The sequence below is a fragment of the Corvus cornix genome, chromosome 6 (assembly GCF_000738735.6).
Source record: "Corvus cornix cornix isolate S_Up_H32 chromosome 6, ASM73873v5, whole genome shotgun sequence".
Taxonomy (NCBI): domain Eukaryota; kingdom Metazoa; phylum Chordata; class Aves; order Passeriformes; family Corvidae; genus Corvus; species Corvus cornix.
This window is the reverse complement of record NC_046336.1, coordinates 32,790,721-32,806,096: the sequence shown is the minus strand read 5'-3', so window position 1 is coordinate 32,806,096 and position 15,376 is coordinate 32,790,721. Positions and strand designations below refer to the sequence as shown.

The 15,376-nt window shown below is 53.4% G+C and overlaps 1 protein-coding gene across 1 annotated transcript in view; it reads left to right on the top strand.

Annotated features, from left to right (window-relative positions):
- Positions 1-14,365, top strand: part of UNC5B (unc-5 netrin receptor B) — a 52,334-nt gene extending 37,969 nt beyond the window's left edge. The window contains 16 exon segments of the mRNA XM_039553905.1: positions 2,384-2,527; positions 3,676-3,779; positions 4,280-4,460; positions 5,011-5,178; positions 5,651-5,815; positions 6,486-6,518; positions 7,009-7,203; positions 7,545-7,763; positions 7,766-7,936; positions 8,523-8,610; positions 8,693-8,861; positions 8,956-9,189; positions 10,032-10,181; positions 10,431-10,595; positions 10,677-10,861; positions 11,590-14,365. Of these exon segments, the coding sequence (XP_039409839.1) occupies positions 2,384-2,527; positions 3,676-3,779; positions 4,280-4,460; positions 5,011-5,178; positions 5,651-5,815; positions 6,486-6,518; positions 7,009-7,203; positions 7,545-7,763; positions 7,766-7,936; positions 8,523-8,610; positions 8,693-8,861; positions 8,956-9,189; positions 10,032-10,181; positions 10,431-10,595; positions 10,677-10,861; positions 11,590-11,755 (2,537 nt within the window). The 3' untranslated portion in view covers positions 11,756-14,365.
- The last annotated feature ends 1,011 nt before the right edge of the window (positions 14,366-15,376 follow it).

Genomic DNA, 15,376 nt, shown 5'->3' with positions numbered 1-15,376 from the left:
GTAGCTTTTTGAGTCTTTCCTCCTAAAGCTGCTTTAGCCATTCCTGGGGTGTTTTTCCTCTAGAGGAAGGCTGGTCAGGCAGGCTGGCCCTTTGCTTCTCTGGAGGCTTACAGGAGCAGGGGACACTCTGTTTCTCTCTTGCAGGGTGCATCTCCACCTCCCAGCTCTTGCAGAGGCCAGATTTGAAACCCTCACCACTGTAGGGCAGTGTCAGTGCTGGTCAGTGATGGAGCAGCCTTGCCAAGGGGTTTTAAATTTATTTATAGCATCTGGCCACACTGGGTTGAGCCAGAGGTCTGTGTGCCCCGCACACAGCAGTGGAGGATGCTTAGGGGAAGATCATGGAACCAGGACAAGGAGGGAGCAATGGAGCTGCCCTGTCACCCTCCCAGCTTTCCACCATCCACGATCAGGGACTCCCAGCTCTTGTGGCAACATCTGAGCAGTGTGGTCCAGCCCTAGGTGGAAATTCCCCCCTTGTTAATTTGCCTAAATGCTGTTAGGATTCATTTCTCTGGAGCATCCTGTAGGAGGGGGTTTCATGCCTTAGTGATGTGCAGTGTGGAAAGAACCACTATATTTCATAGACCCATGGAATGGGTTGGGTTGGAAGGGACCTTAAAGATGGTATAGTACAACCCCGTGCCATGGGCAGGGACACCTTCCACTAGCCGAGGTTGCTCCAAGCCCCGTCCAGCCTGGCCTGGAACACTCCCAGGGATGGGGCATCCATCTGCACAACGTGTTGCTGTGGGAACTCATTCACTTTGGTCCAGCGTCTCCCTCTCAGATTCCAGTCTTCTGATGCAGAACCTGTGCTGACAATTTGGGAAGGAAAGAGCACCTTCCATCCATGCTTCAAAGATGGCATTGCTGCTATCAGGGAATGAACCAACAGTGCCTGCAGGTGATGCCATGCATGTAAAAGCTGCTGGTGTGGGCATCTCTGCCTGGCAGCCTCCCTAAGGAAGAGGGAGCTGGAACCAAAGTGGTTTAACGTGCTAAAAAATCTGCATTTGCAGCACCCAGCGTTGGTTGGGAAAGCTGCCAGAAAGGGCAAGGGGGAGAGCTGGGCACAAAGGCACAGGTTAACACGGTTAGTTTTTAAGTGTCCTTGGTTAAATGCTTTGGAAAAAGGGACCTTTAAGAAGAAGGAAAAAAAAAAAAGAAAGGACTTTTAAGATGACGTGTCTTGAATGAGCCTGGCTCAGTAATGCTCTGATTGTGCTTGATCCAAAACATTTCATGCAGAAGAAAGCAAAAATAGGCCAAGTCAGAGAGGATAATTCAGCTGAGTGAGGGGGGCCAGGCAGGATGAGTGGCTCTGTTTGGGTGCCTGGAAGCCCTTAGGAAGTCACTTCTGTGTGCCATGAGTTTGGTCTACAGTTTTGGGTAGTCATTGCTTTCAGGGGGGACAGAGGCAGGGCATTTACAGGATGCTCCCCACCTTTCCAGGATGCTTCTCCCACCGGAGCTTCCCAGATAGACAAAATGAGTTGGAGCCCCATCTCCATCCTGAGTCCTTCTAAAAACCCTAAGTTTCCCAAAAGTGCTTAGCCCAAATACCTTTGCTTTTGGAGTTTTTTGTTATGATTTTTTTTTCCCTTGAATTGTGACAAAATAAATTGTATTTCCTTGTCAGCTCTTCCGCAGGAAGGTATCAGGGAGACAGTAATTGCTCCTCACAGCACGGGGAGTGAGCTGTAACAAAATTACAGCTGGGGAGCATGCAGCTCTCGATCACTGTGAAATTGAGGCCTTTTTAAAATAGAAACAGAAAAAAAAAAGCCAAACGGGCAGATATTGCTTAAAATAAGGAAAAGTAAGCCCCGAGTCCCTCCTGCCCTTGGTGATGGTCATTGATGCTTCAGCATCCTGCAGTCCAGGAGACTGTGACCTGGTCATGGTGGTGTTGCCTTTGTCATTGCACCCCTGCCATGGCCAGGCTGATTTCTTTAAGGTTTTATTTGTCTTGTTACATTTGTATTCAAGTGGCACAGACAGGGGTAGTTTCTCCCCACAACAAAACCTGGGGGAGGCATCCTTCAAACCCTGGTGGGTGAGAAGGGGTCTGGACAGGGATGTTGGAGATGTGGGAGCGAGCTGGTGGAGGAGGATGATGGCTTTAGAAACACTGAAGAGATTCTGGTCCTGCTCAGCTGGACTGGGGGGGAAAAAGAGATACTTCCATGTGATCCATTGCCCTGACTTCATCCCCAAACCATCCTCCTCCCTCATTTGTGAGGTGCCAACCCCAGATGAGAAGCCTCCAACCCTCTCTCCTCCAGCTTTGCATGTCCCCCACCCCTCTTGGATGCTGCCTCAGTTTCCCTGCTCCTGGATGCTCCTGCCCATCTGATGCCGTGCCTCTGTCCCCTTGCAGGGCTGCTGGTGCGGGAGGTGCAGATCGAGGTGTCCCGGCAGCAGGTGGAGGAGCTGTTTGGCCTGGAGGATTACTGGTGCCAGTGCGTGGCCTGGAGCTCGGCAGGCACCACCAAGAGCCGCAGGGCCTACGTCCGCATTGCCTGTAAGTGCCCCGTGCTGCTCCCATCTCCAGGGCTCACTCCTCCTCTGCTTTCTGATCAATTTGGGATGACCCATCTTTGCTGGATGACCCTGGTTTTCTCTCCTCACCCCAGCTCTAGCTTTGCTTCTGAGTGTCACTGTCCCCACCTGCCGGGGCAGTGGCACTACCAGGGTTAATGCCACATTGCCCAGCAGCATGCTCAGCACTTCCCAGGGTTTTATTATCCTTAATAACCCAGCGGATGGCACCTTGCACGCTCTGCCTGAATCAGCGACTCTGTGTCCTCTGAGTCCCTGCTGTCACGTGTCGCTGCCCTGAGCTGCTGTTTGGGGGTGTCAGCCTGATTAAGGGCGAGTTAGTCAGGCTGGTCCCGCCTGAATTTGCTCAGCTAGCAAACAAGATGGTGGAGCTATAGGAGGACAGCCAGGCTTCCCCGGCCCCAAACAGATTTTGCTATTAGAGGGCTAATAATCCAACGTGTTATCCAAAACAGAGAGGGCTGATGGATTGGCTACACTGCTGAAGGGTTTTGTCTGACCAGGGAAAATCACAGGATCAGAGAATCATAGAATCCCAGAATGCTTTGGGTTGGAAGGGATCTTAACATTCCAACCCCATGCCATAGGGAGTGACGCCTTCCTCTACACCAGCTTGCTCCAAACCCTGTCGAGCCCGGCCTTGAACACTTCCTTGGTGTTTTTTAGAGCAGAGGGTTCGGGAGCCACGTGGAGAGGGCTGGGAGTTGTAGCAGAGGATTGCAGCACCATCTAGTGACGCTCCTGCTCCTTCCAAGGCTCTGGAGCAGGACACTGCCGTGTCCCCCACATCCTGAGGGCTCTGCTGGGAGGGATGAAGAAACAGTGGATAAACTGAGTTTTAGCCCCAAAAGGAAAAGACAGGATGAGGTGTAAGCTTGCAAGCACATGAAGGAGGAAATATATCATCCTTGAGCACCATGTGCTGCCCCAAATCCATGGAAATCATGGTTCTTCAGCTCCTTCTTCCCAGGACACGTTTTGCCCTGGCTGTCTATGCCAGAGGGACTTCGTGACTCGTGGGTGCTTGGTGCTGAGGCACCCACCAAAGTTTTGGAGGCTGCCCTGTTCCTGCTGCGGCTGGTAACCCCTGGCTTTTCCTTCCCCTCCCAGACCTACGGAAGAACTTTGATCAGGAGCCACTGGGCAAGGAGGTCCCACTGGAGCACGAGGTGCTGTTGCAGTGCCGCCCGCCCGAGGGGGTCCCACAGGCCGAGGTGAGCAGCTCCTGAAGGAATGCACGGTGGGGTGTCCCATCCCATCTCCTGTCAGCTGTCATTCAGCAGAATGGTTTATTTTGGGCAGCACCTGCTCAGCCCACTTCTCCCACACTTCCCTGAGGTGCCATTAACCCCTCAGAGGGAAGATCTAACAAGGAGGTACCCAGTGAGTTGTCTGGATTGGAGCGGTCACCAGTGGGAGCCGAGGGCTGGGAAAATCAGTATGGATGGGTTTCCCTACCAAGGTGGTGGAGCTTTCCTTGCCCACAGCTCTGTCAGCCCCTGGGAGCTGTGTGTTGGAGGTAGCCACGGTGTCTCATCCTTGGCCAAAACACCAGTAACGTGCCTCAGTCAGGCCTGGTTTGGCTCCCTTTTTGAGGAGAAATAAATCCAGTCAGAGGCAAGGTTGTCCAGTCAGTGGTTGAGGTGCTCAAGACATCATTGGTCTTGGTGATGGCGTAATCCCCATCATTCCCCATCCCTTCCTTTCCTGCCAGGTGGAGTGGCTGAGGAACGAGGATGTCATTGATCCCACCCAGGACACCAACTTCCTGATCACCATCGATCACAACCTCATCATCAAGCAGGCCCGACTGTTGGACACTGCTAATTACACCTGCATGGCCAAGAACATTGTGGCCAAACGCCGGAGCACCACGGCCGCTGTCATTGTCTATGGTACCAGCCTGTGCTCTGGGAAGGGACCTTTGGTGCTGGCTGTGTCTCCAAGCCAAGGGGGAATATGGGCACTTCCTGGGAGTGGTAGGAGTGAATTAAATTAGTGTATTAAATTAGGTGATAACCAATATCTGCAGAACAGGAGCGTCTAATGGCTTCCACAGGCAGTAAGGAGAGGTTCGAGGTGTAGGGGTCGAGGTATTTCTGAGCATTCTCGGTTCGGTAGGAGGGTGGATGGAGGCTGGATCTAGATGGATTTCTCTGGCTCTCAAAGCAGCTGGAAAGCTTTTTTGGCTTAACTTTGCTATGAAATCAAAGATCTCCTCAGAGCTAGACACGAAAATATTTGCCAAGTGGAGAAAGGACCAAAGCATTCTCGAGCATCTTGGGCATAGGGTGGGTGACACAAGAGAGTCTTGTGATTTGCTTTTCATGAGGCTGAGCTGTAACAGGGGGTCACAGAAGATGTAAAAACTCGAGGTTTAGCTCCAGCCCAAGGCTTAGCTGATGGATTGGGCTCCAGTGTTAACTCTGCCCATCTCCTCTGCAGTGAATGGTGGCTGGTCCACCTGGTCTGAGTGGTCTCCGTGCAACAACCGCTGTGGCCGGGGCTGGCAGAAGCGCACCCGGACCTGCACCAACCCTGCTCCACTGAATGGCGGCTCCTTCTGTGACGGGCAGCCCTTCCAGAAAATCACCTGCACCACCCTTTGTCCAGGTACAGAGGGTTCAGAAACCACATGCTACCTGTACCCCAGGCTGTGGTTGGGATTGTTGGGATTGTTCAGTCTGGACAAGAGAAGGCTCTGAGGTGACCTAATTGCAATCTTCCGGTACCTCAAGGGAGCCTATAAGAAACAGGGAGAGTTTATTTTCAAGGGCCTGGAGTAACAGCGCAACAGGGAATGGCTTCGTACGGACAGAGGGCAGGATTAGATGGGATATTGGGAAGAAATTCTTCCCTGTGAGGGAGGTGAGGCCCTGGCACAGGTTGCCCAGAGAAACTGTGGCTGCCCCATCCCTGGAAATGTCCAAGGCCAGGTGGAACAGGGCTTGGAGCACCCTGGTCTGGTGGCAGGTGTCCCTGCCCATGGCAGGGGGTTGAAACAAGATGGTCTTTAAGATATGCTGGGATAACACTCCCCAAAGTGGGAAGGTTTTACTGATGCCCCCGTGTCCGGTGCCCGCAGTGGACGGCGCGTGGACAGAGTGGAGCAAGTGGTCAGCGTGCAGCACCGAGTGCACTCACTGGCGCAGCCGTGAGTGCACGGCTCCGGCCCCCCGCAATGGTGGCAAGGACTGCAGCGGGGTGCTGCTGGACTCCAAAAACTGCACCGATGGGCTCTGCCTGCACAGTGAGTACCTGGGAGGGTGGCCACAAGCATGGGGACATGACACAGGAGATGCCACTGGCCATGGTGTTCCAGCGTTTGGCCATGCTTTTTTGGCTGTGCCTCCAAGATGATGGAGTAGCCACTACCACCTGTGTTTTAAGTTGTCTTTAAAAAGGTGTTCTCATCCCTTCCAAAGTTAGTTCTTACCTGGAGGAAAGAGATACTGGGGATTTTTGGTGGAATCTAAATGTGCTGCTGGCATTGAGGCCCCTGCCCTCCCTGCAGGTTTGGGGCCTCTGCTGAAATAAAGCCGGTTGTGGGTAGAGGGGACAACTAGGAGGGGTTTCTCAGTCACACCGTGAAAACGCCTTCCCTGGGTCATCGCTGGGAGTTCTGGAGGTGGTTTTTTGAGGGAATAAACCCATAGTGATGGTGATGGGGCTGCTTCCTGTGAGTGGGCATGCTGAAGGCAGCCAATGCTGCCACCTGCTGCTGTGTGACACCACTGTCCCCTTTACTGGCTGGGCACGGGAATGTCCTTGTCACGTGCTTCTACCTGGCTTTTGGAAAGCCCCAGGGAATGATGCTGGTCTCCCACACCCCTGGGCTGGCTTACCTCCCACTTTCTGTTTCATCTCATCCCCATCATCACCTTCACCTTTTTCTTTTCTAACTTTGTTTTTCCTAACAGATAAAAGAATTCTAAACGAGCCCAAAAGCCACCGTAAGTGCTCATTTCACGGCCATTTTTTTGTTTGTTTCTTTGGTTTTGTTCTGTTGAATTCATGTTAGGGGTTCCCTGGCATCTGGGCAAGGACAGGGTGGGAAGATGGAGCAACTAAAGCCCACCCTAAAACTCCTGTGTGCTCCTCAGAGTTGTCTCTGTTAGGATGTGAGGGTTACTCACAGCTTCATGAACCTGAGCTGCACAAACCTAGTGTTTCTGGGACCCTTGGTGCTCAGGTGAAGTTTGCACAAGTGGTGGCCAGATGTCCTCCAAAGGTTTGAGGGCTTTGCCTCCATCTCATTCTCTGGCATTGTGCTTGACTTCCTGCTCTTAGAAAACACTCTCCATCTTCCTGCCAACCTTTCCAGCAGGCCCAGGGGACATCTTTCCGTCCATGCCTGAGTCAGTGGGGGGATTTGGGAGCGCTGGTGGGTCTTGATGTGCATTTCTGCTGCTCCTTTTTTCACCTGTCTTTAATCCCTCCCAGTGCTGGAGGCCACTGGCGACGTGGCCCTCTACGCCGGGTTGGTGGTGGCCATTTTCGTCTTCATCGTGATCCTCATGGCTGTGGGGGTGGTGGTGTACCGGAGGAGATGCCGGGATTTCGACACGGACATCACGGACTCCTCAGCTGCTCTGACCGGAGGGTTCCACCCTGTCAACTTCAAGACGTCCCAGCACGGTAAGAGCCATAGTCCATGGAGGTCCTCACCAGCCTTAGCTCAGGCAGAAAGTCACAGTAGAGGGTGGATCCTCACTGGGCTTCCAGTCCTGTTTTCCCAAGGGAATATACTGATTTTTGAAGGCTGAAGGCTCCATGGAAGTGGTCAGATGTTGATGGCGGGAATCAGGGCAGCCTGGTCTAGTGGAAGGTGCCCCATGGTGCAGGGGGTTGGAACAAGATGGTTTTGAAGGTCCCATTCAGCCCAAGCCATTCTGGGATGTCTTCCACTCAAGCAGTACTTTTCCATGCCCTTGTTTCCACTGCTCCCTTCATCCCACCTGTGTTTCCTGGTCCCACAGACAACCCTCAGCTGCTGCACCCGTCGATGCAGCCGGACCTGACGGCCAGCGCAGGCGTGTACCGCGGCCCCATGTACGCCCTGCAGGACTCCTCTGACAAGATCCCCATGACCAACTCCCCCCTGCTGGACCCCTTGCCCAGCCTCAAGATCAAGGTGTACAACTCCTCCACCGCTTCCTCCTCGCCGGGGCTGCATGACAGCACGGACCTGCTGGGGGGGTCCCCACCACTGGCACCTACCCAGGGGACACCGCCAGGGACGGCCACTTTGCCAACGTGCGGAGCAAAGGCCTGGGCTCCCAGCACCTCCTCAGTCTGCCCCGGGAGCATGGCTACAGCGCCAGCGGCACGTTTGGCTACCTGGGGGGAAGGCTCACCGTGCCAGGCACAGGTAAGCCCCAGGCTAGGATTGTCTGGCTGCTGAACCATCAAGGTCTTGCTTTTGTCCCTTCGTGAGCAGCCCTTTGTTATCCCAAAGCCGGCTCAGGGAAGGAAGGCAGAAAGCCATTCCCAAGCCAGGCATCTCAGGCTGGAGGTCACAGCCTCCTTGTGCTTGCCTTGGGCTTTCCCTGCCATTGATCCAGGGCCAGCACCTTGCAAAAAGATACAAAGATTAAGATCTTCTTCCTAATGAAGAAAGAGCCTGGCTCATCCTTGCAAGCGGTGAAGCCATGGGACATCCCAGAGAAGCTGTGGCTGCCCCTGGATCCCTGGAAGTGTTCAAGGCCAGGTTGGACAGGGCTTGGAGCAACCTGGAATAGTGGAAGGTGTCCCTGCCCAAGGCAGGGGGGCTGGAATTGGGTGATCTTTAAGGTCCCTTCTAACCCAAAGCATTCCATGTTTCTATGATCTGGAGGTGTTCCTCTCTGTGCTGTCCTGGCTCCCTGCTCTCCTTGTGCTCGCTGGCTGGGGTGGACAGTGGTTTCTCCCTCATTCCTCTCTCTGTCTGTGACTGACACCTGTGTGTGCCGTTCCAGGAGTGAGCCTGCTGGTGCCCCACGGGGCCATCCCCCAGGGGAAGTTCTATGAGATGTACCTGGTACTCAACAAGGCCGAGAGCGCCCTGTAAGTCACCCCGCTGGCCACCCACTCCTTGTTGGCTGCCATGGAGTACCCTGTCCAACCTTTGTCCCCTGTCCCTCCCCAGGCTGCCCTCTGAGGGCACACAGACAATTCTGAGCCCGGCGGTGACCTGTGGGCCCACGGGCCTGCTCCTGTGCCGTCCTGTCGTCCTGACCATTCCCCACTGTGCTGACATCAGCTCCTCAGATTGGATCTACCAGCTGAAAACACAGTCCCACCAGGGAAACTGGGAGGTAAGGTGGGAACCCAGGCCTGCAGCCAGCAGAGACCCTGAGGGGTACAACCCCTGGAACGACGGGCTGACCTCCAATCTTGGTGTCCCTGTAGGAAGTTGTGACCCTGGATGAGGAGACCCTCAACACTCCCTGCTACTGCCAGCTGGAAGCCAAGTCCTGCCACATTTTGCTGGACCAGCTTGGCACCTATGTCTTTGTGGGAGAGTCCTATTCCAGGTCAGCCATCAAGAGGCTCCAGCTCGCCATCTTTGCCCCCACCATCTGCACCTCCCTGGAGTACAGCCTCAAGGTCTACTGCTTGGAGGACACACCAGATGCTCTGAAGGTAAATATCGCCATTCCAAAGCTGCTTGTGCTGGCAGCAGGATGCTGCCTCATGCCTCTCAGGATGGCCTGGCCCTGGGAAGCAGACAACCTGATGCAACTGCCTGCAAAGTGACCACAGTGAATAATAAGGTGTTTACTGCTTTCCCTGTCCTTCCTCGCCCTCTCCGAAGGAAACAGGGAGGAAGTTGTGTAGTTCCTCTGCTGGGACCCCTCCTGCAGGCATTACAGGAGAGGTTTGGCTGCCAATGGGTGGGTTTTTTATAGATCCTGTTATTTCAACATGCATCCATGTCTCTCCCTGCCTTGGAAGGGTTTTGTGGCATAGATAACATCCAGTGCATCACGGGAAACTGGAGTTTGGATGCTTTGGCTACTCAGACCCACTGGTGTGGTGGCTGTTTGATTCCCTGTGACTTGTCCTGTGGATCCCGTTGGGATTTCTGTGGTGCCTCTAGGTGGGGATGTAGGCAGGGCTCTGGCTCCTGGATTATCTTTTTCTCCTAAAAGCTGCTGGTGTGATGAAGGGATGGTGTTAAAAGCACAGAGAACAGCACCCTTCAAGGGAGTACCTGACCCCTGTGTTGGAGCTCTGCATTCTCCGAGGAGTATGGAGACAGTTCAAGGAAATTCAAGTTTTAGATGGGGCTGGTATATGAGCTGAGTTGGCAAGTTCTGTTGGAGTGGCAAAAGCTGTTCTCCATGGGCTTGAGGCTGCTGTTGTCTCTTCTTGTCACCTCCTCTCCCCACCCCACTACATCCTGGTTTTGGGTGTGGAGGTGGGCAGAGGAGCAGCCCCTGCCCTTTTCCTGAGCCTCACCCTACCTGTCCCACTGCCCACAGGAGGTGTTGGAGCTGGAGAGGACACTGGGAGGGTACCTGCTGGAGGAGCCCAAGTCCCTGCCCTTCAAGGACAGCTACCACAACCTGCGCCTCTCCATCCACGACATCCCCCATGCACTGTGGAGGAGCAAACTGCTTGCCAAGTACCAGGTGAGGGGCTCATGTGGGGGCAGCTGGGCTTCCAGACTGGGAGCACCATCTCCAGCCAGGCACCACAGGGCTGCGGGTGCCCTGGGCTTGTCTCCTGAGTTGTCTCCTGGTTTTCTGGTCTTTTTGGTGGGATGCTCTCTGTGAGGCCCTGCTGTCCCATGTCATCCCTCATGGGGTGGCTGGAGGAGGTGGGACCTCCCACAGCCACTGCTGGAGCCTTCGCTGAGCCCATGCTTTGGTGGTCCACAGGAAATCCCCTTCTACCACATCTGGAGCGGCAGCCAGCGAGCCCTGCACTGCACCTTCACGCTGGAGAGGTACAGCCAGGCCTCCACTGAGCTCACCTGCAAGATCTGCGTCCGGCAGGTGGAAGGAGAAGGGCAGATCTTCCAGCTCCACATCACGCTGGGAGAGGTGAGCAGAGGGGAGGTGGGGGGACAGCAAGGGCATGCTCAGACATTTCAGCAACATCTCACCTTGTCCTTCCTCTTCCAGCACGGCAGCTCCTCTGACACCCTCCGCTCCCACCACAGCGGTGCCACCACCACCACCACCCAGGTGGGACCCTATGCCTTCAAAATCCCCCTCTCCATCCGGCAGAAGATCTGCAACAGCCTGGATGCTCCCAACTCCAGGGGGAACGACTGGAGACTTCTCGCCCAGAAGCTTTCCATGGACCGGTGGGTCTCCCCAAGCTTTTCTTTCCCTTCCTGTGCACCCAGCAGGGAGGCTTCAATCTGTGCTACCTCTCAGCTGCAGGCCTCCAGTGGGGTTGTGTCCATCTGTATAGGGCTACCCATAAATGGGGATATAGCTCTGCATAGTTATATTCATCTCTATCCTTGGATATGATTTTAAACTAAAAGAGGAGAGGTTTAGATGAGAGATTGGGAAGAAATTCTTCCCTGTGAGGGTGGTGAGGCCCTGGCACAGGGTGCCCAGAGAAGCTGTGGCTGCACCATGCCTGGAAATGTTCCAGGGGCTTGGAGCACCCTGGGATAATGGAAGGTGTTCCTGTCCATGGCAGGGGGGTTGGAACAAGATGATCTTGAAGATCCCTTCCTACCCAAACCATTCTGGGATCCATCTGTGCCACAGTCCTGCATCTCTTATCACTTTGAATGGCCCTTATTTATCTGGTACCATGTCTGTGCCATTCCCACCTGGTTTCACCCTCAGGACCAAAGGGCAAAGGGTAATTTCATCAAAGCAAAGCTTACATTGCTTTTGCATGAATACCAGCTCTGTCTGAAAATTGTAGACGGTCTCTCGAGGGCTTTGGCATTTGTGTTATGGCATTCCCATCAAAGTCCATGTTCCAAACAGGTTTGCTGCTCCAGCATCCTCCCTCCTGCCGTCTCCAAAGGGCACCATAGCAGCCCAACCCTCCTCTGCTTCTCCCTTTCAGGTATCTGAACTACTTCGCCACCAAAGCCAGCCCCACTGGGGTGCTCCTGGACTTGTGGGAAGCTGAGCACCAGGACGACGGTGATCTCAACACCTTGGCCAGTGCCTTAGAGGAGATGGGCAAGAGCGAGATGCTGGTGGTCATGGCCACAGAGGGGGACTGCTGATGGTGCTCCCCACGGCTGGGGGGCCAAGAGGATGAAATGGGGAGTGAGGAAGGGTCCTCCCCCCAATGGCAGGGGGAGGCACATCTGTCCTGAGTGGGGAGGGGCCAAGGCCGGTGCTTCTCCTATATCACTGTCAGCCTTAGAGACCCATCCTCAGCGTTTACAAGCAATTCAAGGGTTACACAGCATTCTTCCTCCTCCTCCTCATGGCACGGGGGGGAATTAGGGCTTCTCAAGTCAGGATGGGGGCTTTCCTTTTCCTTCTTCTTTTTGGGTTCTCTTCCTCCTTTAATAGCATTTCTGCGTTGAAGAGATGAGTACAATCCAGGCTTAACTTCTGTCAAAGGCTTCAGGCAGCTTAACAAGGCAAATAAGAAAGAAAAAAAAGAAAAAAAAGTTTCTTAGGAAACGCAAATAATTTATTATCCAGATCTTTGGATGTGTCCTTTTTAAAAAAAAAAGAAAAAAAAAAGTAAAAAAAGACAGATTTATAAATCTTTTTTCTTGGTCTGTGAGAGCAAGAGCATCGCTGTGGTCAGGGTGGCAGAGAGAGAGATTTCAATGGACACGCTTTTGTAGGAAAAAGCGTGTGATCCAAGTTGAGCAAAATGTGTTTACATGTCCTGGGACCCCCAGGGAGTCTGGAGGGTGAAGTGCCTCTCCGGCCTCTGCTTCAGGGCCAGCTCAGACCCTTCCCAAGGATTTTGTCCTTGCAAACTCCCCTTTCCCTGGCAGCAGGAACGAGGGGTCCCACTCTGCCTGCAAGGAGGGATGAGGGATGCTACCTGGTATTTAGGGTTCAGGGTGGGGAGAGTGCATCCAGATATGGGTATTTTTAATGAATTCTTCTCTGGCATGGTTTGGGGGAGCTTTTTAGGATGACTGCGCCTTCATTTCCATAACTTGAGTACAAACCAAAGATTTCAGTCCTGCACCAACCTCCAGACTCAAGGCCAAAGGGGGGGATGTTTTAAACTCAGCAGGATTTTGCAGTGAGCACCCCAAACCTGGGCTTAAGGGTCAGAGGGAGGTGATGAGCGGATGTGGAGGGGTCAGGGGAGAGCAGGGGCTGGCAGGCTGGGGTGTGGCCACTTCAAACCACCTCCACTTCGGGTCTGCGTGCTCCTGCCTGAATTTTGATGCAGTATTTCAGCAGGGGTTCAGGGAGGGATACCTAGGTGTCTCCAAGCTGTGAGCCAGGCTGAGCATTTTCACATGAGGGACAGCATTGTAAGCAGTGATCAGGTTTCCATCCCTCACTGCAGCTCCTGTTTTTCCCTGTAATAGGCTTTTTCTAATGATGGAGAAGTTGTGGGGTGAACGGAAAGTAATCAAGGAGTAGCCAGGAACGAGGTTCCTCACACAGATACAGTGTCTTGATGAAGGTAAAAAAATTAGGTTGCCTGCAGGTAGAAATAGTTACTCAGCAAGTGCTGTATCTTAGAAATTTGTCTGTTAGAAAAAAAAGAGGGGGTGGTAAACTCAGGATTAGACTAGGTCACACTGCAAGGCTGTGTATTCTCCATCAGTGGAAGTATTAGGAGCATGTCCTGCTCTGGGCTGCAAAGCCCTGGATCAGTGTCGTGGAATGCCTGTGTCATCCCACAAAGTGCTGGGCACTGGAGCGCACTCAGGGAGCCTGGAGGCTCACGTGTACAGGGGGCAGCTCAGGAGAAGCTTTCAGTATTACTGGGACATTATAGGATTCCTCTGGGCAGCTCCTGAGGCACTGATGGAAAGCATAGAGCTGCTCCCTGCTGTGTCATGGAGTTTCTGGGGTTCACTTCTTGCTGGGTTTTCAAGGCTGTGGGAAAGAAGGGATCTTTTCCCCTTGTGCTGGATGGGAAAACTTCTGCTGGGTGAGCTCCTGTGTCACGTGGGAAGGGGCTTATCCATCCTTTAGGTTGCATTTGAGCATTTCTGAGACCCTGTCTCTGAGCTAAGGAGGAATAAGCAAATTTGGAGAGCAATTAAGACTTGATGGATCAATCCAGCTGCCAGTGGTTTCAAGGGCTCCTTTCTCAGTTCCATGGTGTTCTCTGAGGGATGAGATGCTCTTTCAGGTTGCCTCAGAATCTCTCTTGCTCCCATCCTCTGGTTTATGGATCACTGCACTGAGATGTGTGTCTGTCCATCCGTCTGTCCGTCCTGCCTGAGGGTGCCTCTCTCCATCCCCATCCATCTGTGTTCATCTTCCCCTTCCTTTGGGCAGGCTTTGCTGAAGTGCAGGTCTGGGGAGATTCTCCCTGTTTTTCTGACCAGGGAACCTGCAGCAGGAGCAGGGCAGGGGGGATGCAGAGTTTGCTTCCATCTCCTGTGGGTGCCAGCTCCCAGGAGCCCTCCACGCCCAGGGGTTTCTCCAGCCAGGCATTTTGGCAAAGGCAGCCCCATGGTCCATGTTGTCCTGGCAGCATCCATCTCTTGGTCCAAAATATGTTTCCATATTTATATATCCAGGGGATGGGCCTGGTGGCGTCCTCTAAACCCACATCTGTTTATTCTGTAAACTAAAGAACTGTAAATAAAGTTTAGCATTCCTATTGTAACAAATTAATTTTTATGCAATAAATTATATTTCCTAGTCTAATAAAAAAAAAAAGAAGGAAACAATCTGCTCGCTCCTCTCCTGTTCATCACTCACTGGTTCCTGCTGCGTTAGGCATCTGCAGGGATTGGGGTCTGGCAGCAGCAGCAGCCTGGGGATCCCTGTGAGCATCCCTTGAACCTGCTTTTGGCTCCGATGCCATGGGTATGCCAGCGGGAGCATGTTGCTCTCGGCGTCCCTGATGGAAGGGAGCTGGAGATTGATTGATGGTTTGTTTTGGACTCGCATGGGTGATTACAAGGCAGGAGACAAGGGCTACAGCTCTGTCTTGTGGGCTAAGCCACTCTCTCAAGCAGTTCATTCCCTTCCCCAAGGGACATCCTACGGAAAGGAATGCCCCTTCCAGCAAAGACCAGGATGGGGGAGGGATAATATGGGAGGGGGGAATGGAGCATGGAGCTTCAGCTGCAAGTGAGGCATCCCTGTTCTCCAGCATCCCACTTCACTTCCTCCTCTGCTTGGGGATTTCTGCTGCACCCCTGCTTCAGTCCCAGCAAGGAAACGAAGCCAGAAGGGTTTGCAGGGAGGTTTGAGGATCTCACTGTCCCTGCCTGGTCCACTCACCTCGTCCAGTTCATGGAGACCAGTTGCCACCAGGTGATGGCAACATTGTCCGTGCTCTGGGCAGGTGTGGGAGTTCTGTAACCAGTGAGAAAAAGGGGCAGGAAATTGCTGCCCTGCCACCACAGCGATTATAACGTAGCCACACAAATATGCCCAACCCTCCCAGCTGGGCTTTCCAGCTCTGGACACGCTGCTGAGGCAGATGCCTTCTCAAAAGGGATAACCTTTTCAGAGCCCTGGAATGGTTTGGTTTGGAAGGGATGTTATAGAGTCTTTTTCCACCCCCCTGCCATGGACAGGGACACCTTCCATTAGACCAGGTTGCTCCAACCTGGCCTTGAACACTTCCAGGGATCCAGGGGCAGCCACAGCTTCTCTGGGCAACCTGTGCCCTTGCCTCACCACCCTCACAGGGAAGAATTTCTTCCTAATATCCAGTATAAACCTGCCCT